Source organism: Lepisma saccharinum, chromosome 21, assembly GCF_977018435.1.
Source record: "Lepisma saccharinum chromosome 21, izLepSacc3.1, whole genome shotgun sequence".
Classification (NCBI taxonomy): domain Eukaryota; kingdom Metazoa; phylum Arthropoda; class Insecta; order Zygentoma; family Lepismatidae; genus Lepisma; species Lepisma saccharinum.
Window position 1 is genome coordinate 6,631,200 of NC_139249.1, and position 23,584 is coordinate 6,654,783.

At 37.4% G+C, this 23,584-nt stretch overlaps 1 protein-coding gene across 4 annotated transcripts in view; it reads left to right on the plus strand.

Moving 5' to 3' along the window:
* LOC146003999 (uncharacterized) overlaps positions 1 to 20,317 on the plus strand; it is a 133,049-nt gene extending 112,732 nt beyond the window's left edge. For all 4 annotated transcript variants that reach the window (XM_083142548.1, XM_083142549.1, XM_083142546.1 and 1 more), the window contains exons 2-7: positions 7,871 to 7,978; positions 9,496 to 9,633; positions 12,553 to 12,687; positions 15,975 to 16,142; positions 17,929 to 18,102; positions 19,442 to 20,317. In XM_083142548.1, coding sequence (XP_082998674.1) covers positions 7,871 to 7,978; positions 9,496 to 9,633; positions 12,553 to 12,687; positions 15,975 to 16,142; positions 17,929 to 18,102; positions 19,442 to 20,284 — 1,566 coding nt within the window. In that variant the 3' untranslated portion in view covers positions 20,285 to 20,317. The remainder of the gene's footprint in view (positions 1 to 7,870; positions 7,979 to 9,495; positions 9,634 to 12,552; positions 12,688 to 15,974; positions 16,143 to 17,928; positions 18,103 to 19,441) is intronic.
* The last annotated feature ends 3,267 nt before the right edge of the window (positions 20,318 to 23,584 follow it).

Below are 23,584 nucleotides of genomic sequence, written 5' to 3' on the forward strand. Positions count from 1 at the left end.
AATACAAAGGATTTATGCACAATAGGAAAAAAAATGCACAGTGACCTTTTCGGAATTCTTATGTTGTACAAACTTTTGTTGCATACAACAATTAAGTCTTATTTTGTGCTGAAACAGATAAATAAGGAAAAAACATTTTCCAGAGTCATCTAGAATGATCCAACATAGTGTGACCCTTATCTTAGTCGAATGTAGATAGGACAGTAAATAAGGAAAAATCGTAATCATCTGCATAACGACATTTATAGCCATTTGAAAGATAGGGACAGATAATTTTTGTGGCCTAATAATAATTTTTACAATCCAGTTATAAATTTTTATAGTTTCCACAAGGTCGTATTGTAACTCTTTTTATTGGTACTTAGTTCATAAGGCTCAAACTGTAAAATAATTTTATATCGTAGCTCTTCTCTCGTTCAAAGGTAAGGATGTTGACGAGGGATGAAATAGATGACAGAAGGAATACACGCTGTGTGTCACAATAACCAGTACACCACGGAGAACAGCTAAATCACTAATTTGCAATTGGAACATAGTTTTTTTATTACGTCCACCAAAGACTAATTGATTGATTGTTTTAAGTCCACTTTATGCACAGTAAGGCTAACCGTGACTGGACCTACAGTTAATCCGAACCACTATGTGCCTCAACCGGGTATCGAACCCAGGACCCCTTGATTACAAGGCGACAACGCTACCACTGCGCCATCGGGGAGGCCCTCAAAGACTAATTATTTTTAGTTTTGCCTATATTTGGTTCTTTAGGGTCTTGCTCAGACGTACCAAGCACATATGTATTTAATTATTTATAGAGAGGCCACACATACATTTTGTTCATCGTTATTGCAATTGTAACTGTAACGTTTCTTCTATAGTACAGGGTGGTCCATATGTCTTGTTACCCCCATAATTTTACATAACTTGATAATAATACAATATAATGTAATGAAGCGTAAGGTAGCCATTTATTCCATATGTCGTGTGACAAATCTTACATAATTTTATAACATAATTTTATATTATGATAATAACAATATAACAATTTGTAAGACATATGGATTCAGCGTCAACCAGGATGTTGTTCACGCATCCAAAAGGTCAGTAAGACCACCATTATTTTCATGGCACAAAATTACACGGCGCCATGATCTGTGTGAGATTTTACGAAGCAAATTTTTCGTGATTTTTGTCTGAAAGGTTGCCCTAATAGCGTCCTTTAATTGTTCTGTTGTTTGGTATCGTTGCTGTGATACCTTTTCCTTAATAATGCCCCAGAGGTCATTGTCGCAAGACGAGAGGTCAGGGCTTCTGGGAGGCCAATCCAGAGGCGCCGGATTATGTACCGATCCGCGTCCTATCCACCTATTGGGAAACACTTCACTTTAATATTCCCTGACAGCGATGGCATAGTGGGGCTGTTCTCCATCCTGTTGAAACTAGAAACGTCCCAGGAGACTCATTCTTTGGAGCTGTGGAACAAAAAATGCCCGTAACATGGCGAGATAGGAGTGTTGATTGACTACGCCATCGAAGAAATAGGGACCTATCAAGTGTTTAGCGGGCATAGCGACCTAGAGCAACACAAGGCGAGGGGGGGGATTGTTTTCCAGCTCTTCGTAATAATGCGGATTTTCCTTGGACCAGAAATGCACATTTCTTGCACGTGCACTTCGATATATTGCGCATTCATCGGAGAAGAGAGGGTCAGCCCGCTGCGGGAGTGTCGGAAATACCTCCAACATTCTTCCATTCTGCATGTCGTCTACGCATGTCATCATCACTGGGCTCGTTGACGCTTGCTGGTTTAAAGGATTTCAATCCAAGATCCTTCTTCATGTGTCGTAACATTGTTGGTTTCGGGATTCCAAGCTCAGCAGACCGTTTGTGCAGTGACTGTGGTGACCGAAGCACAGATGCCTCCACTCCTGCACATGTGTTCTGTCTTTTGGTTGGTGCACCAGACCTCGGTTTGTCTTTGATACATCCGAACATAAACAGTTTCTTTTCCCAACGCAGTATTGTCACTTTGGTGGTGCATTTTTTTTGTAATCGTCTTGTGAAATCTCGTCGCACATTCTCCATGGTCTTGCCGGTATGTGAACGTTCATGGGCCCAAACACTGACAACAAGGCGCTCTTCTACATTGTAGGATCTTGTGTCAGCCATCTCTGCAAAAGAAACACTGAATTAGAGATAACAAGATATTGATTCGGTAGGGGGGGGGGGCGGTAACAAGACATATGGACCACCCTGTACATTTCAGTTCGTGTTGCGCCAATGAGCTATTTCTCACCACGCATCTGTACATGCCGAAATGCTAAAGAAATATGTCGAGTGTGAATTGAAAATTGTCCAATTCGAAGTGCAATTACTGTTGTTCAAAATCGTGCACTTTCTCCGTCGGTTGCATTGCAAAATTAAATAAGTTTTCATTTAGTTTGCATGATGTCTGGTGAATTTTTCATTCTACGTTCTTGAGCCGTTACATCTTAGTGTCTGAAGACCATCTTTTAAAACGTACTATTACTACTACGTTGGGAAACAAAATTCCAAGTGTAAATTTTTCCGTCTTATATTGTAAGCACGTTCCTAACCCTCGCTGCGGGCGTGCTTCATGATGATACAAGCACTTGACACCGAATAAATATGACGAACCGTAAATTTTTGACAACTCCAGAGGCAGTATTATATGGCAAGCAGCTGATTCTGTCATCCACCAACCATCCCTAACGCATAGGGTTGAAAATGCGACGACAGCGCTAGACGGTTTTTGCCTTCATGGTAAAGCTGTGTACTTAATGATGACTCAAAACGAGAGAAGAGAAGCTCGAAGAAAATGTTAACCGCAGTAGGTGTGGCGTCGTGCAAATGGCATTTCCCCTTGGCTAAGGCCATGAGATAGCAAGCCAAGATTGCTGTGGTTTCAAAATACGCTTTCAGACTCGGCATTTTTTCTTGTTCGCCTGCGATAGTAGGAGGAAACTGACAGTTCCGGTTGTGCATTATCTTTGCCATAACTGTGTCAGCCGAGGGGAATTACCTTTGGATTCAACGACATTTCGAGTAGAGGATTCCTAGGAGCTCCATTGTTGGGGTTGGGTTGTCTTGCTTCAGCTGTTAGCATTCATTCTGTGGTCAGCTTCTAAGAAAAGATAGGATCTTCAAGTGGTCACTGATGTGGGGATTTCCCCGATTTTCTCCCCTTTGGCAGACTTCATTATGGACTTGAAGGTCAGGGAAGCCAGTACAAAAAGCAACTTAGCGTGGAAGCACTTTTTTCTGCGTTGTACCCAGAAACTAACCAGCGGTTTTGTATTTGTAGTTTTGCGTCCTTTCGGATATTACGTTACTTTTCTGCCACTTCTGGCTATAGTGGTAACAATGAGAATGAATGACGATTGATTTTGTTATTTAGCTTCGCTTTTCTGCAACTTTGGGCTAATCGCGACGATGAGGATGACTGATGATGTGAAACTGATGAAGGAACACTCTCAAAGAACGCCCATGCCGGCATTCGAACCAGAGATCCCTGACGTCGTAGCGCGCTGTAATAGCCACTTCACCACAGGATGATTAGGTGAAACTGAAGAAGAGACAATGTCGTCCATATACATACCTTCGGCTGCGAGAAGACGGGCCGACATTAGCGTTTTTTTCCAAATATTTGTCTTATCAAGAGGTGTCGGGTTCGATTCCCGATTAGCATCCCTACTAAAGGCGGCATTTTAGTAAGAGCTATGACCTGACAGCAAAGTACTTGACACAGGACTCATTCCCCCTTTTGTCATGTGTTTTTTATCGTCAGGAGCGCCGCTGCTGGCCACGCATCACCTACTTGAAGATGCGTTTGGCAGGCCGTGACTGAAAATACTTTTGGCCTACGAGTTCATTATTAGAGCGTGGATATTGCTTTAAATGCCTTCTTGTGATCAGATTCGGATGCTTTCAGTACAGAGGTAGGTTTTTTCGTTGTTTCCCTACAGGCAGATTCAGGGAGCACAGGAAGGTTCTTCTGTCCTTTTGACAACCAGAACTTAACGAAAGAACGACCCCCCCCCCCTTTTTGACGTCATCCTCAATGTGCATAGTAGGTGGCAAGTAGGATGAGTTCATCCTCCCCCGCCTCGAGATGAATCCCATCCGTCACTATTTTTTGCCTCGTAGCCCCGTGACCGAACGCGTTCAATAGTCGATCATCTCTATACCGAAAATTGCAGGTTCGAATCCCGACCCGAGCACGGCTGTTCATTTGTGAATGTCTCGTCATAATGAATGCAGAACAGGTGTTGTTATAAGCAGTGAGTCTTTTCTATTATTTTAGGTTACAACAGATAATTTATTTTTTCTGTTTTGAAAATGAATAGTAGTGTATGGATATGTAATATTGTTTCCATTAAATCAAAAAATATTAATTCAATTATTATAAAATTCACTGAATGCATCATGAAATTACAACTGTTATAGCTGTTTCCCAGTCTTACGGCGGGCACCTTACATGCTGGCAAGGGAAGTTGAGGGCGGGGAAGCGACCAGTCCAGCGTGATGAGAAAAGCAGCAGCCTGTACAGTGGGATCCATGAGTATTACCTTGCATACATAAAAATCCATCGCATAAAAACACATAGGATGTAAGAGAAAAATTAATGAAAATAGTCATGGACAATTTGCACGGTAATTCTCAAGGATCCCACTGTACAACGAGTTGTGGACAGAACTTCCTCCGCCCGCTCCCCACTTCCTTTGTCAGCATGTAGGGGCCCGCTGTAACAGTAGGAAATACCTTTAATGGATGAGAGAATTTTAATTTCAGACCTTTCATTATTCGCAATTATGAAAGTGGATGCTTATTATATGCATTTTTTATTTAGTATTATTTTATTTCCCACATTTTAGACCCTCTTTTGCCTGCCTATTTGGCATTTTTAGTGCCTAGAAATCCTAGCTTTAATTACTATAATTATTATATATCCAATTCTTGTTGGGAAATCTGATAAGAGTCCTGTGGCAAGGCCAAGACGAAGATGGAGGGATAACGTTGAGATGGACGTAAAGGAAATATGTAAGGATGGAAAAGATTGGATTGATCTTGCCCAGGAGAGGAACAGATTCGAAGGCTTATGTTGCTGCAGCCATAAACCTTCGGGTTTAAGAAGGCTAGAGAGTTAGTTATTATATATCCAATAAAAAAACTAAACAATATGATTCTCAACCTTACAAAATTGAAAATCTTTGTTGCGTAACATTTTATTTCTATGTATATCGTCAGATTTTTAGCCATTCTATATCAGACAAAGGTTCGAATTTCAAGATATTTGTTTCTACTCTTGCAAAGGATGGTATGAACCCCAGCTTTCTTTCTCGGACATGCCACTTATTCAGCAACTCATAAACATTTCCGGTTTCACATTTACAGCCTGCCTCCTCCCCCTTTTTTGTAAAAAATACAATTTCCACTGCCGGCTTAATCAGACTTGGGAGTGAGCATGAGTTATGCTTAAAGAATTCTTTGACATCCTGCTGCGTCATTTTGTGTGTGGACTTTGAACTACCCACACATGGTTACCCAAGACGCTATTTTCAAATGGTATATCTATCTTCCATGAGGCACCAGTGTTGGCGCTAGCCATTTCGCCACCCTGGGCAACCGCTCCTTTTCGAATCCCCTCCCCCCGTCATTACGCAGCAACGGGAAATTGAAAATCAAAATCAATATATTCCTAAGTAAAACAACAAAGTATAAAATTAAAAATTAAATAAATAATGTTACACTATTGAACAAACGTGATGTGTCTACCACAGCAAAACTTTAAAAAATGCAACGCTAAATTACAATTTCATTATGCGTATCTTAAATGTAACAAGTATTAGGAAAGAAATGCCTTGAAGACTTGGGCTCATATTTTTACCATTGAAGGCCTATGATATGATTGGATTTTTAAAAAAATATATGTAAATATATTTGGAGCCTTCACGTGTTAATATACAGGCAAGTTTTGTACACTTTTGAGACAAAAAATCAGATGCATTGACGTCGCCAGAATTTTTTATAGGGGCGGTCAGGCCATTTATAAAACGTGAATAGTAGAAATAACAACAATGATTATTATTATCATTGTCTTGATTATTATGATATAATAACTATTATAGACCAATAAAAATATTATTAAATCATTGGCGAAAGACTTCTTCTCGATCCACAAAATTAGTGAATATCCACTTCATACAGTTAGTGTACTGAAATGCATAGCTATTTTATTTTGTTGTTAACTTTGCATAACTTGTCCAAGAAAAATATAAATATTTGGGGAAAGTTTAATAATAAAGGTATGTTGTTTCGCCTCGCCCCATAAAACTGATAGAACTAACTTTTTTTTGGAAAAAAGCAGGACCATTTATTATTTTAGTTTAAATGGTAAAATATGAAAACGTAACCTGGTTAGTGTATTTTACACTACTGTATTTTCGATCTAACGCTGTTTTTACTTTGGTTATTCTGTTCGAATATTAACTGGTCGTTATTTCTTAAATTAACAATAAAAGTAACGAGCTCCAGATCTGACAAAACTTTTTTTTGAACTTGAAATAAACTATGCCAATTTCTAGGAGTGATCGACGGACCGGTTCGAACCCCTCCCGACGACCATGTTTAGATGGCATGCCTTTAAGCTTACTAATATCAAGCAAGAAATCGAAAATTCACTACGCTGTTCAAGCTGCTCAAATCTCTTAGATCTAAAATAATCACGTCTAGGACATGCTAATAAAAATCAACCTTGTACCGTGTTTGCGGATCTTCCAACAGTTTTGTCATATTGGAACTACTGCTTCCTTCGATTTCGGACCTGTGCAGTATTGCCAATCTTTGGATCGTCTATATCTAAATTTGTAATTTGATGCCTTTCTTTCACATGAACTAAGTACAGTGGTGCGATTAGAGGGGGGTATTCCCCCCACTTCTCGCCACTTGTGCCTCCCCACTATGCTAAACATTATCTACATAGAGAAATATACTGTCTTCCCCCACCAGTTTTGGCACATTGCCCCCCCCTGGTTTTGGAACCTAATCGCCGCCATTGACTAAGTAACTGGAATTTTTCATCTCTTCTTCTTGTTTCAAAGTGCTCTGATATATTTGCAAGGTGCCAAAACGGGGAGGGCAAAGACTGAGTATTTCCCTTTGTACTTTGTAGATAAGGTTTAGCATAATGGAGGGGCAAAACGATGGGGGGGCAAGTGCCACCTAATCGCCACCAACACATCAAATCTTCAGATTTTCATTCCTGAAGGCTTTGATTGATTTGGAGTTTTTTAAGTCCACTATGCACGGTAAGGCTAATTCGGGACTCGACCTACAGTTTAAAGTGGGATCCAAACCACTATGTGTCTCCACCGGGTATCGAACGTGGGACCCCTTGATTAAGGTTACGATGCTACCACTGCACCATCGGGGAGGCCCTCTGAAGGCTTTGAAACTGATTACAATTACTGGTAGCAGTATATGCATATGCTGTTGAGAATTTAACTGTATCACAACACATTTTATAGAAGAATACTGTATGATGTTGAATAGTTTGACACATTGAAGAATGTATTTACTTGATTTTTGTAGAATATTATATTAGTTAAACCTAAATATCCTATGTGTAAGAGGTTTCATGCACAAAATGCAATTACCTAGTCTGTGACAGTGCTTGAAATGAAAATTTCTAATGGGAATGCTTGTCGAGTTTGGGTATAGTTGAGGAAGGGCTTGTATGGATCGACATGGAGACTGTACAAATTATTCCAACTGGGGGATGCTTTATGAACATTTTCTGTCCGTCATGTTTGGTTCATACTTACGTGGGTTTTCATTTCTGTTCTATTCACAGAGTACAAAAGATGAATCAACCAATGCTGAAATATCGGACAATAAATTAAGACAGCAGATAAATGAATTGGAAAGAGAAAATTTAAAATTGCAAGCTGTAATAGCAGATGTAAGTATGATAATTCCTGAATTTTTATTTTATATTTTTATGTAGAACACACAGCAAGTATATCAACTGGTTTTCATGTATAAGCTGTGGATATTTTTGTTATTTCTGAATGGTTTATTTTAAAAACACTTGCTCACAACTGAATGTTGTAATGAATAGCATACCACCTTAGTTATTCATGGTTATCTTTAAATTTAAGTATGCTGGGAGATTTTATGTGTAGCCTGTATAATATATAAGTATTCCTCTTCTATCATCATTTCTTCAAGACACATCTTGTACCTTTTGTGTGTAAATGTGTGTAGATGTGTTTGTGTGCAATTACTTGTAGCAGAATGGTACTATACTACTTAATAGTATATTATCATCATAATGTACCTCCTTTCTGATGAAATTGTATTTTTCATAAGTCTGACTCAGTCTCATGGCTATAATCACCAGCTTACTAATGGAATTGTCACATGCTGACTAGTTGTGAAATGCACACACTCATTGTGGTTTGCTGTGTTATTGTTAATTCTAAAATTAAAATGTTGTTTGTCATGTACGTTTTAGTTTGAATAATTATTGCAACACTTCAGAAACCATATGCCCAAAGTGTGCAAAGGCTAAACACCCTTGCTGCAATTTTCTTCTACTATTTTGAATTTTCTCATCGCCTTCCATGTGTACACATTGAATATGTAAACTGTATGTTGGCACAGTTCAATCCCAGACAAAGAAACAAAAATATTTTAAGGCAGAGCCGATATCAGTATCAGTATCTGAAAGTATCAGTTAGATTTTATTTACAAATACCTGCCAGTACTTTTCTTGTGTTGGATCATTTGAGAAAATGCCACGTGACACTTTTTCTGAGTGTAATTATCCTGGAAGTTATGAAAAATTCAAGCTCTCCATTGATTTTGCACAGATATTATGTGGAAAGAAAAACAACAACTGGATTTCGAGAAAACCACACAGCTATTTTAATATTTTCATGTATTTTAAATATTTTAAAGCAAAGGTATGTTGAATTGATGACTTGTAATTGGGGTGAAACACACCCATTACCATTAATCAATATCTTGAACAATTTTAATTACAGTAAAACCTCGTTAATGGGGGGGAATAAGTTGACTGATTTAACGTAAGTCCAGATTAACTTAAATAACCTAGAAGAACAGTAGAAAGTGCATTAAAACTCCGTTGATAGCAACAAAACATGTTTATTATGGCGCATTTAAAAAACATAGGCCTAAATACAATATACAGTACAGTAAAATGTAAAGCAATACTGTACACCATTTAAAACCTTGCATTCTGCTTCCCCCCCCTTTCTGTCCGGATTAAGCAAAGTCCAGATTAACGAGGTTTTACTGTATTACAATTTTCAAGCATTAGTATTGGTGGGAATCAAGAATAGTATCAGTGTCAGTATTGGTTCAAAGAAGTGTAGTTTTTTAGGCAGCATCAGCAACTTTCAGTAATGGATTTTGTGGGAATAACTTGTGCAATAAATGTACCTTTTCTTTCAGGTGACAGAAGTGAATAAAAGATGGCAGAAGTACAACAATGATAGACAAATCTATGTGCAGAGACTTTTATCAACTGTTCAAGATCAACAAGAGCAGCTGAACAAGATTATGGAGCAGAGATTGGCACCTCTAAAAACTGTAAGTGATTGTGTTCGCTAGTTGGATACGTATGTTTTTTTAAGTCAAGTTTTGGCCATTTGAATTTAGGACTAATTTTACAATGTGGTCTGAAGATGGGTTGGTCTGCATTTTGGCCACTGCCTCCTCTGTAGATGATACCAGGGGTCCCAGCATTGTTGGATTATATTGAACGCATATATCCTAGATGAAATCGGGCAAGAGAATCAGTGTGGTCATTGACAGATTTCAGATCTCCAAGTGCTAAAGTACCATCAATTTTTTAATTTTTGGATTGATATGTAAGTGATGGTGAAATCAATTTAACTAACTTCTACAGAATTATGCGTACACCTCTCCAATATCATTTTTTAATCCAATTACAAAACACGATTACTAAGAAACAACACTTACATGTCAGGTCCGGTTAAGACCTGGACTGAAATGTGTGTAATAAGTATTCTTAATATGTTTGAATGATGACAAATAAGCATATTGTAGATTATGTATTTATTGAAGTCTGGACCTGGAGTCCCAGGTTTAAATCCCAATCTAGACATGGGTGTTCTTTGTGAGTGTCCCTTCATCATATCATCAATCATCCTCATCTTTGCGATTAGCCACAAATGTCAGAAAAGCGAAGTAAAATTATACCAACTAATCAATCAATTTATTGCAGTCTCTGCATTACTTGATAAAATCAACACCATACTCTGTACGGGACTTTCACGTAGTATACTCTGTTATCTGCAATGTTGTAGGCCAATGAGGCTCCGGAACCTGGACTCTCGGGCAATATAATCCTCTGTGAGGCTTTTACGTTGTGTTGTCCATGTATGTCACCATTCATTCCCATCGTCATGATAACCAAAAGTGTACTTTGTTATCCTAGTATGTTGGCTGGTTGACACATGATATTCCCTACTGCTGAAGGTTCCAACTTGGAGTCATGGCCTGGTCGTTCCTTTATGAGTGACCGTGATTATCTTTCATACTTTCTTCTGTTTTCACCATATTTGTTTCTTGTTGAGTATATCATTTCATACTTACACATGTTTAATCAACTAATTATAGGGACTTTTCCATTCCTATCACTAGTGTTGTATCAAGAATATATGTAACCTGTTGCCATTCATTTATATGAACAATATGTAGTACTATATATGAGAACTGCACAATCTAGAAAATGGCATATTGCTGTCTTGTTTCTTTCTTTACCATAATTGATTCAATCAAGATAAACCTCTAATGTCATAAATGTGCAACATGAAAGGAATGAAACGAGAATTTATTCTGTATAATTACCTCACCTATATTATGCCAAGAAATGTTAGAGAAAACACTTGAACTGTCAATAATATTAACCCTTCATTGGTCGTGCGAGAAAAGTTACATGGATGGTAGCGTACGGTCTCAGAGACCGGATTTTTTAAATATGCCAAAAGAATGGTCTGAAATGCCAAATCTTCGATTATTACGATTAGTTATTTTCTTTCAACAATTGAGATTCTATAAAACTATTAAAATTGAAATTCTATAAAATTATAAAAAGATACTCTTCGTTAATCAGGCATGGAACGGCATATCGGATTTTCAGTGAATACTAGGTAAGCCTATAGACCCTCATGAACTCAATACAGCAAAGGGCTTCAACGAACCCTCATTAGTGGCTCGAATATCTTACTAACATTGAAAGGAAAATTGTGGGGTAAAAAAGGAAGATTCGAAACTCTGCTAGACAGAGGGAGAGTGTTGACAAAACAGTCAATAATAAATAAGGATGTTAAAATCACACCTGGAACGAGAGACTGTGAGAGACCCCAACCAAGGCAGGGTTAAGCATGCTGTATGCCACAACAACTCGATCCATTCAGTTAAGAGGTGTGATCCCTCTCTCCTCTTGTTACGAAATGTTACAATGCTACTTCACACCATTGTCTCTCTATACATACATACCTAAATTTGAATTTTAAGTAAGGTTTTATGTCATGAAGATTTCCTTACAGTGAATATATGATATTTTCTTGGGTTAATGATGAGACAAAATGTTGAAAGATTTCCAAGCTTTCAAGGTTGAATCTGTGTACTGCACTGAAATGACTGAAGCTGAAAGTGATTTGCACTCTGAGGAACTCTTGAACCCATTCACAACTTGCCTAGTCAGTAACTCAGGATAACTCTTTCATAGTGTTCATGATAACTAGGACTCGGCAGTTGAAGACCTATAAATTGCCAAAAAAAGACCTATAAAAAAAACTAAAAATATATATAAAAAAAGGACATATAAATGTGATCCAAATTAATTAATAACTTCAGTTTTAATTACATATTTAATGTATATGGTTGTATACACCATGCTGAAAGCTTCAAAACGAGAAATTTGCCACTTACAGCGCGACCTTCCAGAGAAGTTACGGTTAAAAGACCTTGTACCGTACCTGCTTCAGTCGTCCAAAAATGTTTTTCTCTCGTTTCAGGGAAGGTTCAAATATATATATATATTATTTCTTTACTACATAAAGGATGTTTAAGAGGTGATAGTGATGATCTGATGATGATGATTCGAATTGAGAATGGGCAGTAAAAACAAGGTGAAGTTGCAAAAAAAAAACCCTTAAAAATGGACCAATAAGCCAAAAATTGCCGAAAAAAGGAAAAATAAAACCCACCTTTTTCTGGCCTACAATGACCCAAAATGAACATATATTATGTTTGGCCTAGTCTTCGGACACTAGGAAAAGAAAGGATATTTCCTCAACTTCCAAGCCCTAATGATAACGATATAATAATGAGGTATTCAGATTTTTCTGAGGCCAGCAAGTACAGATGAGATATTTGAAACAACTTTTATCCTGTAACAGTGTTTTGAATGTAACAGCTGGGTTTCTACTTAGGTAGTCTCCACTTCACATCTAAAGTGTTTCTCATTTGTTATTCCAGGATGAAATGGGAGTGTGTCAAGAGCATATGTGTAATTCTATGGTAGAGAATGTAAGACTGAAGGAAGAAAATGAAGAATTGAAAAGAAGGTTAGAAAAAGCAGAATCTGAACATAAAGAAATACTAGAATTTCAGGTAAGGGTTCTTACTCGCTTATTGCATTCTAATGTAGAAAATCTAATGTAAGCTCCGCGACAGGTTAACTTTGCAGCAGATGTTATGTATTAATTCACGCTAGAGCAGCACTCAGAATCTCCGGCACCAGTCTTGCCTTAACCACCGAGCTGTTCATATCACAGACAGTGACAAAATCGGCAGTATTGCAGCGGAACTATATTGTGTGCGTACTTTTGGCTCTATATATGCGAAAAGTTGCTGCAAACTTAGCCTGTTGGGGGGCTTAGATTTGTGAAGTCTCAAAGTCACATATTGCTAATGTGAAGATCTTCTCTTCTGTTAATTTCAGTTATACATTTTCACAATTGGGTTAAACATGTAGGGGTGCTGAGGGGTATGGAATGAAATTTTAGGGGGCGCATTGTTGAAAATAAAGAAAACATGAAACATGCTTTAACCATTACATCAAACACTAGTAAGCTTCCGTGAAAATGTTCCAATAAAACTAATATTATACCGTGTCCCAGCTAACTCTGGAGCAGGCAAACGAAAACAAGTGTCTGCGCAAGTAGTGACGCGACACTGCTCCACCAATAAACACGCGAGACTGAACGGAATCGCATGGAGAGAGAGAAAACAACTGCAGTTGCTGTGCCTTCGCAGCAGAGTATACTGCTTCTCTCTTCCCACTCGATTTACTTCCCTTCTCTGATGCTATGCTTGGCCTTGCTCCAGAGATAACTGAGACAGGGTATACTAATGGCTTGCTTTGACCACAACAACCACATGTTTTGTAATTTGAAATGTACAAAGCTTGTTCAAGGCCGGCCAGTGACATATATTGTGTCTTATACTTCAAGCAAGTTGTCATATAGTGTGATCATGCAAAAACAAAATGCAATTGTACTTAAGCTATGTTGCGAAATGCAAATAAAATCAGTATTGCTTTCATAGAAACACACTTTTTTAACCTTTGCAATTTAATTGCGTTAATTACAATGACACAAAATGTTCAATACCTAATAGAGGTTTCCGTACACCCTAACCTAAACACCCCCCCCAAATTTCCTCAACACCCCTAAATGTTACCACAGGGGCCCAATTTATGGTCATTTTGCCTCTGTTTTAACCTTACATCTCCCTAAATAAGAAATTATTTGATGAAATCACAATCTTGGTGAGTGTCTTTTAAAATATTTCACATTTATTTCAACAGTAGAGATGGCTCCTGCATAGCCAAATAGTTAGGGCTCTCTTTTGGTGCAAGCGGTCTCTGGTTAGATTCCCCGTGGGAGCTCCCCAAAATTTTGGTGGACAATTTGACAGCTACTTGAAAAGATGAAGTAGCAGGCTCCAATCTCAAAAGCCACAACAACACAGCACCTTTATCACTAATAATATCATCTAGGAGAGATTCAATCTCAGGGATCGTAAGACATTTCATATGATACATGTTTTTCATAGATCTTAGAAAGAATAGAAATGATTGAAAAAATATCACCATTTTGAACATGACACATAGATATACACAAATGAAGAAGGAGACAGTAAACACTTACCACACAAAAAGAAAAAGTTTGATATTTCGCGACCCAGGTCGCATTTTCAACGGAGAAGAAAAAGATCGTGGTTACGAAGAGTAGAGGCACAGAATACTGACGGCAGCGTCACTACCGTCAGTGTTGCCAGAAACAGTTACTTTCACCAGTGTTTACTGCAGGGTGGATGGGTGGTTTCGGGAAGAGGGGAAAGGGTTATTGGTTGGCTAGGTTGAGTCTGGGGGTTATAGTGGCATGCATGCCTGATATATATATATGCCCTTTCCCATCGCCTGCGAAAAGGTGTCTGTGTGGGGGGTAAAAGATGGATAATGGCAACATTGAAACAGTTGTTGAAGGTGGTATTATGGCTGTTGGTGTGGATGGCAACTGTGAAATCAGAGTTTTGGGTGGAGGAACGGTGATTACTGATCCTTAGGTTCAAGGGGGCGAGGTTTCGCCCTGGCAGATGAGGGTGTATACACAATATACAAAGAAATGCACACACCATATATTTAAAAATATGCAGAGAGGTATAAGCAAATATATGATACTTGAAGAGAGAAATCCAAATTCATAGACTAAAAATAAAATATCAGTCTGCCTCAAACCCCTTTTTAACATTGTTCTATTTAGAGGACACATGTTTTCATTTCATCTTTTTAGGAAATTAATGCATATGGTCACGTGTATTGTGAATAGTGATTCTTTGATGTAAGTTTCCCACCATTATTATATAAATTGACCAAAGTTGATATGAAAGTCACATGAAATGTCTTACGATCCCTGAGATTGAATCTCTCCTAGATGATATCATCATCATTTGTGTGCAATAAAGTAAATGAATGTTAAGATGGTGAAAAATTAATAATTTAATATTGATTATCTCCATTAGAAATAATGTTTTGGAATTTTAAAAAAAATATTGACAGGTTCAAGCATGTAGTTTCTCATGTACTTTGTAAATTTCTTGGAAATGCTCTATAAACATGATAAAAAACGTGACCCTCTCCTATTCTTGAAATAGCACAGTGGTAAGAAATGGATAAAATAATTTCCTGACATCATCCTCGACAACAAACTGATGTAGAAATGTGTATTAATGTAAAAACAAAAAAAATCTACCCTTCACAATACCACTAGTGTTGAATATTTTTCCGATGCCATCTTGAAAGCAACTTAAATTTCTGTTGCATTGTGACCTGAAGAGAAAAAGAACAAGTAGGCACAAAATAAAATTGTTTCTTATCAACAACACAAAAAAAAATGCAAAGCAACTCTCTAAGGGGTAGGTAATTATCGAAAACACAAATGGGGACCAACTGAATAAACAAAGGAAAATAAAACATCCTTAACAACAATGCTGATGAAAGAAAGACGAAGCTGCCAATACAGGAAAGTAAATGTGGCTTCCTTTTTAGATTAGGTCCAATGACTTGCCTTTCGTATACAATAATAGCTGTCTCACTTCAATAAACCGTCCTCTCTCAATGTGATGTCATGGTTTTAATAACGTAATATGACAATGCAAAGTTGATAAGTATTGAAAATAGGTTGCAAAACAGGGTGTGGAAGAAAATACGTCACCCCTCATTAAAACAAAGAACAGTTTGCCTGCAGTTCATGCATGCCACATGTTCTATGAGTTATAATTTATGTAGTATTTTCAAAATGAGACATGTAACCAGGTTACTTGTAAAATGCAACTTTCTGAATGCAAGATGCATAACATTAATAGAGATATGGTTTTTTCCCCGATTCCAACAGATTAGAGCTCACAAAGATGATTGGGAAGCTGAGAAAAATGAAAAGGAGCAGGCCTTGAAAGAAAGGGAAGCCGCTTTGAAAGAGAAGGACGAAACACTCAAGGCAACAAAGGAGTTGGAGTCAAAAATTAAAGACCTGGAAAAACAAATAGCACTGTTAAATACACAGGTATGTCTCCTAAGAATGATGTTCCTTACATATGTATATGTATGTATGGTGCATGTATACGTATGTGTGTGTGTATGTGTATGTGTGTATGCACAGTGAACTAACTCTATTTATAACAGCCCCAGGAGTAGCATCCATCTTGAAGGAATGACTATTTTTCCCAGAAACCGTGAAAAAATTTGGATATAAAGTATGTCTGAACCGATACCAATCCCAATACTCTTCCAAATTCCCACCAATAGCAATACTTGAAAATTGTAATAATTCAAAGTTGTTCAAAATATTGATCAATATTAGTGACTAATTATTCAGTTATATGTATCAATTCACCAAGAGTTTTGCTTTAAAATATTCAGGAATTGCTTCAGAATATTAAAATACATGTTATGTGGTCACAAAATCCATCTTTTCATGCAAAACTTGGTACAATAATAAAAAAAGAGTTTGAATTTTGCATGGTTTCCAGGATACTGAAACCTCGCAAAAGTGTCACGTGGCATCTTTCTCCATGAAAGAAAGACAAAAATGCTGGTAAAGCATCAGCTAGTATCAGTAAATAATTACATATGATACTTTCCGATACCCCACCGATACATCAGGATCGGTATCAGCTTAGCCCTCAATTCTTCAACGTTGAAATGCGAATTCTTATTCATTATCCCTTATAAACTATATTTTCTCGACCATCGAGGCTTTGCTCACCTGTAAAACCATCTAAAGTCCTGAGCAAAGTACTGGCTATGTTTCACATATCACAATGTGATGTTAGGCTGATGCATTTTGTTTTTTAAATGTTGGCTAATCAGTGGGTATAAATGCACATGTGGGTTATCATTTGAAGCATTAAGAGATCTACCTATAAAAATAAATTGTTTACTTAATATTCTGTATGATTTTGCTATGAGAACTATTCAAAATATGGCCTAAGTACAATTGAAGTGCAATTTTTCTGTATGAGAGTGGGGGCTGGGTCAAGGTCCAAATTCCAATAATGACCCTTTTAAAATGATCCTTTTCCCCAGGAACCATGAAATATTGTAGACTCGAGAGTTGACTATGTGTGTGGTGGTGGTGGGGAATTATCTCGCTGTTCATTTATTTGAAAGAAGAGTTTGGGACATCCACCGAATGTTACTGTTCCACCTTTACCATATTTCGCCCTTGAAAATTGCCTTAACTGATTAGTTGTGTGCTTGGAGCATTTGCAATATTGTAAATAATAACACACAGCTAAAATTGTTTTTGTTTTTGTTTTAAGACCACTTTTTATCTGGACTGGACCTACAGTTTTGAGATCCGGCCTTCACCAGGTGTTGAACCTGGAACCCTTGGATAAAAGGTGACATTGTTACCACGATGCCTTCAGAGAGGCCCTAAATGGACTTCAAATTTGGCCCTCGATATAGAGGGTTAATATTTGTTATGTACAGTCACAGACATTTCTGGGTGGTAAAGATCCCATTGAAAGTCAATGAGGTTGTTACAGCATTGCATGTAAACAAAATACATTCTTGTCTCCCCCCCCCCTGTAAATTGTAAAGGCCACTACATCCAATCCTTTCACACTCATGTGAAGTATTAATGTTGTTGATAAGAGTTGAGTTTATAATGATAATATGTTAGATACTGTATAATTACTTCTTTGAAGAGATTGTGTGAAAAGAGTGGAGATAGTCTACTATATAGTTAGCCAATGTTACAACAATACTTTCTTTTTTATTTGTATATTAGTTTTCCATGTTTTGTTGGTGGTGTATAACATGCAAGATGTTTTCAATTGTTACAGGATGAAGGAGAGGAAAGAATGGTGGTTCTTCGCAAAGCATGCCATCATTGTTGTAAGCATCATCATGTATGTGACACAGAGCATTGCAACATCATAGTCCCAGCCTCCCAAATCAACATTTGTCCCGGTCGACATGCCAAGACCTACAGAACGTCAGTACATCTACCATGTTCGGTAAGCAGTCTCCTTCCTTTCTTTATCTTTTGCAAGGATGTGGCAAACGTTAATATGCAGTGTACGAATATCAGCTGAAAAGTGCATTTCAGAACCAAAATTTTTATATTTAAATGGATTCAAATATCAGTTCCTTACTTTCAAAATTTTGGCAGGTGTAGTGTACAGTATCTAACTTTTTAGTTCCGCTCGTAAAAATGGGATAACTGTTTGTGTACCAGAGTACAATATCTAAGGATATTTATAATGGACACAAATAGAATTTTTATGGCTTTTTTTAAACTTTTGCCATCCTGAAAATTACATATTTCTGTTTAACTAATTCTGATTGCATGTTTATTGAAGATCAACATCAGAATAAGCTCAAAAAAATATTTGTGAGTAGTAGTGGAAATTCCTAGTTGGATGCAAGGTTGGTTGAATATGGGGAGGGGGGGTTGTTTGTATTGATCAATATTGAGACAAATGCCTGCTGAATCGATTCACGAGAAAGTTATGTGAGAAAGAAAGTAGTTAATATCGGGAGTTGTATTCTTGAACGTCAGCGTTTTTGGAATCGCGAATAAAACTTATGCCACCCGTATAACTCCTTCATATGCTAAAATTGTATGTGTCTTGTCTGCATGTTAAGTCACTAAAAAAATAGTTTTAAAAGAAGTAAATGTGTGCCATGCACAATCAGCAGGCTAAGCTTGGTGATATTACATTGGGCATTTTAAACCAATATGTTCTTCATAAAGTTTTGCATAATCACTTAGATGCAAAATAATATAATTGGTTATTTTTAGTGGTTTTTATTTTTCCTGCAACATTTCATCCAGGTTTCAAAGAACTTTTTCAAGTTTACACAAGGTAGACATACACACAACCTTACATGGATAGTCAATCCACACCTCCAAGGACTGTATAGTTTGTGTCCTTGTTTCCGCCTAGGAAAAATGTTTTTATCCACCTGGCTGTAGCTCCCCATGTGCCACAACTAGTGGAAAAAACAGTGTTCCTAGGATGAATTTTGGAGGATAGTAATAATGGAAAAGGGGAGAGTATCATGAAGGCTTAGGATATTAACTCAGTGGAGTTTTTCTCCCAATTCAAAGACTGCTAGTTTGTTGAGTATAACTTGTATGAAATCGTAACATCTTTTTATAATATTTATTATTGAGGGAAAGATAAAATTAATTAGATATTACAGTGGAAACCTGCTTTTATGTTCCTGATATTATGTTTTCACCCATGATCCCAACATAACAAAATGCTATAAAATTTTCCCTATTTTTTTTTCTTACATTTTCCTGCCTTTTTTTTATTATTATTATTAATTTCAATTTGTTATTTTCAGAGCAATTTACTTCCGAGAGGGACAACCTTGTATTTTGGTGATGATCTTGTGATGGACGGCGAAAGAGAAGCCAAGGCCTTGAGCTTAGATAATGCATTGGGAGAAATTTCAGTCGTAAACAGTGAATGTTCAGTAAATGATCACGAGAATCCACAAGCAGGAGGAAAGGGAGCAGTGTCGCTCACTAGAAGAAGTAGTGATCCTGGTTTTAGTGAGAGAACTCGGAACAATGATGTAGCAAGTTCTGATAGTACGGTAAACCCTGAAAATCACAGGCGGACTTGTAAGAGCAAATCCGAAGACATTGAAGATGCATCTTTTTCATCGTTACAGAAACTGAGTTGTTCAGTTGTTCATTCGGCTCCATCTTCAAGCAGTGATGTATTAAGTGACAGTACGTACCCCGGAGTCGTTACTTTAGGTTTCAATAACGGTTTGGCATCTGTGACGTCATTTTCTTATAGTCCTGAAGGTGGCAAAACTTTTTCAGCAGAAGAGTGTTTGAAAAACATCAAGGAACTTTCACCACCTTTTTTAAGTTCAGATTGGTATGTTGTAGGTTCTGACAAAATATCACCAGAACAGTCTCCTGAATCTAGCCGCACGCAAAATCCATCCAGAAGTGTTGATGGAGATAAGTTTGATTCAATTAAATATTACCCTGTGCCGAAAGCTGATGCTATGGACGAAGGCATGTTGACGCAAACCAGGGAAGATGTCATGTGTCCAGGATGTGGAAAAGTTTTCCCACCTGATAAGCATCTTAACTTTCTGGATCATTTTGAAGAATGTCAACAAAATTATATGGATTTTAAAAGTAGTAGAGGCAAGCGGAGATACTAATAAAGATTATGTATTCTCTCAGTGTGGGGGGTTTAGAAAATACATTTAAAATCAACAGGGGTGTTTTTTTTTTCTTTCATTTGGTGTTAAAAATGCTGTTTGTGTTTTGCTGTGTTGCATTTGCTGCTAAATAAGCATATAAATTTAACTTTGTTAGTGTACTGTGGTGTTTATATGTGTGTTTGTGTCACAGTATACAGAGGGCCAATTTTAGAATTGAGGCAAATATAAATGTTAATTTGGTAAAAATCTTATTCATACCATTTTGTAGGTTTGGTGCATATTACTCACAATTCCAGAATATAAAATGGACGTTAAAAACTGTACTTATGTATGCGAATATGTTGTTCCTACAACATACTCCCCTACGTAAGTACAGTTTTTAACGTTAATTTTTAACGTCCTTTGTATAAATCTTATACATGTAGTGTTAAAGTATTTCAATTGTAATAAACAGTAATTTTAACACTGTGACACTGTGAATTAAAAAATATATATATCTAAATAGAATTTGAAGAGCTGCGATGGTCTAGTCAGTATTGGTAGGGCATCTGACTGCCACATGAGAGACCCAGGTTCGATTCCCAGGATGGGTCAGAATTTTTTCAGCCTTGTCCCTGCATGAAGTGGCTCTGGGCTCACCCAGCCTCAAATCGATGGGTACCTGGGGGCAACCCTAGGGGGTAAAGGTGGTTGGAGTGTGGTGCTGATCACATCACCTCCAAAATGGCTGAAATCGAAATTGTAAGGGACCGTACCCCCACATCCCCTAAATGTGCCTTCATAGCATGGTGCTATATGCATGGGGAACTTTACCTTACCCTAAATAGAATTTGAGAGTTACAGGTTTTGTTTCTTAATCCCTTACACAATAAACATTGCAGATTTAACAGAATTAATTGTTGAGCAAGTGAACATGTCTTTCATAAGCAAACAGTAAATTTAGACCAGATGGCAGCAGTTTAGTATACGTTACTGAATGTGATACGGGTAACATGTAAGAGGGTCATTTTTTTTTTTAAGGCAAGTAGTTTATGGTCTTCCAAGTGAACAAGAATTAAAAGAAGAAATCGACAATTTTCAAAGATACAGAATATCTGTATAAAATCTATATTTATTTTGTGTATAATCCTGTTGCACTAATGCAATTTGTATAAAATAGTAAGCTTTGAACATGTTTAATTATTTGATCTTTGCTTGCTCTGTAAATATTTGAGTGTTTAGTTTCTGTAACACGTGACTATAAAGCACATTATTCAAATCAAAATAATTGTAGTTTTCTTTCTCATTATTATCCAGTTAAGTTCAGTTTTGAAATATTCCAAATATTAACTCAATATAGTTTTAAGGATTGACATGTTTGCATAATATGCAAACAATTCTTGCTAGGCTATTTATAATTTAATTACAAGTTTTGCTGCATGCAGAATGTGAGAGTTTTGTATTTTTTTTTTTTTTAATTTTGTTAAATGGCTAATTTCGGAGTCATGTTTTTGAAGATTATGCAACTCCCAATGGCATCTGCAATTTCATGCACTCCTTTCCAACCTCTCTTTACAAGTTTTCAAATATACAGTGCACCATATCTAGAGACTGTAGGAGTTGACCTCTACATGTGTCTTCCTTGGTGTTGACTGACTTGTGAGGAAACACTCATGTGTTTGTGTTCTGTGTTCTGGGCAGCTGGGCAGTTGTCCTGGTGGCTTCTGTTTCTTTGGTGAAATAACCCCCCCCCCCTCTCTCTCTCTCTCTCTCTCTCTCTCTCTCTCTCTCTCTCTCTCTCTCTCTCCCTCCCTCCCTCCCCCTCCCTCCCTCCTTCCTGTCATCGCTGGTGAACTATGAATAAAAGGGTATCTTTCCATATGGTTGCCAGTTTTGACCGAAAGTCTCTTCACCCTTCAGCCCCAACACAAGAAAGGCACAAGGCTGTAATTCAAGTTGGGAGGCTGAATGGGTGACGGTCCCCTCCCAGTAGCTTTGATTTCTCACCAGAACTGGCGAGAAATAATTTTCTGTTATCACTAAGTCTCTGAAGTTGAGGAAAAATCATTTTTTTCCCTAGTGTCTGAAGAGGAGGCCCAAGATAATATATGTTCATTTTGGGTCATTGTAGGCCAGAAAAAGGTGAGTTTTATTTGTCCTTTTTTGCCTTTTTCGGCGTTTTTTGGCTTATGGATCCTTTTTTAGCTTTTTTTTTTAGATCTTAACGGCTTTTTTTTGCAACTTCACCTTCTTTTCACTACGTTTTTACTGCCCATTCTCAATTCGAATCATCATCAGATCATCACCTCTTAAACAACCTTTCTACAGTAAAGAAAAAAGAAAAAATATATTTGAACCATCCCTGAAACGAGAGAAAAACATATGTGGACGACTGAAGCAGGTACGGTACAAGGTCCTTTAACCATAACTTGTCTGGAAGGTCGTGCTGTAAGTGGCAACTTTCTCTTGTTTTAAAGCTTTCAGTTTTATCGCACTGTATGTTCCATACCACCAGAATTTTGTATTTTTTTGATTCATTAAATATGTAATTAAAACTGAAGTTATTAATTAATTTGGATCACATTTATACGTTTTTTCCTGTTTTTAGGTCCCTTTTTTTTTACATTTTTAGGTCTTTTTATAGGTATTCAACTTCCAAGCCCTAGTTATCACAATGGAAACCGGTATGGCCATCTTTCCAGGTGGTTGCCAGTTCGGGCTGCAAGTCTCAAACTTCACGGGAACCTCTTGCAGCCTGCAATTCAGAAACACTATTCTAGAGTGACTTCATCAACATTTGCTCTTCTTAAAACTAGAACATGTTTATGTTCAAAATATCCAACTGTCCATGGGAACCGTGCTGAATTCTTGAAAGTAACTTTTCGCAACTTATTCACAGTGGCACGTCATCTGCTGATCTGTGGTTAACAAGTTGCACCTGGGGAAGTGAGAGAGATTGAGGCAACACTCTCTCTTCCATCATCATCTTCAGAGGGAGTTTCTCTACTTCTGTCTCTCTTTATCTTGCTCTTTTCTCACAATAAAGAGAGAGAGAGAGAGAATCTCTCTCTCTCTGTCTCTCTCTCTTTCTCCCTATCCTTTTTTCTTTCCTTCTTTCTTTCTTCCTTTCTGAAAAAGAGAGAGATGAAAGAGAGAGGAGAGAGAGAGAGAGAGAGAGAGAGTTTCTCTCTCTCTCTCTCTCTCTCTCTCTCTCTCTCTCTCTCTCTCTCTCTCTCTCTCTCTCTCTCTCTCTCTCTCTCTCTCTCTACTTTCCTTCTATCTTTTCTTTCTTCTTTCTTTCCTTCTTTCTACTCTCTC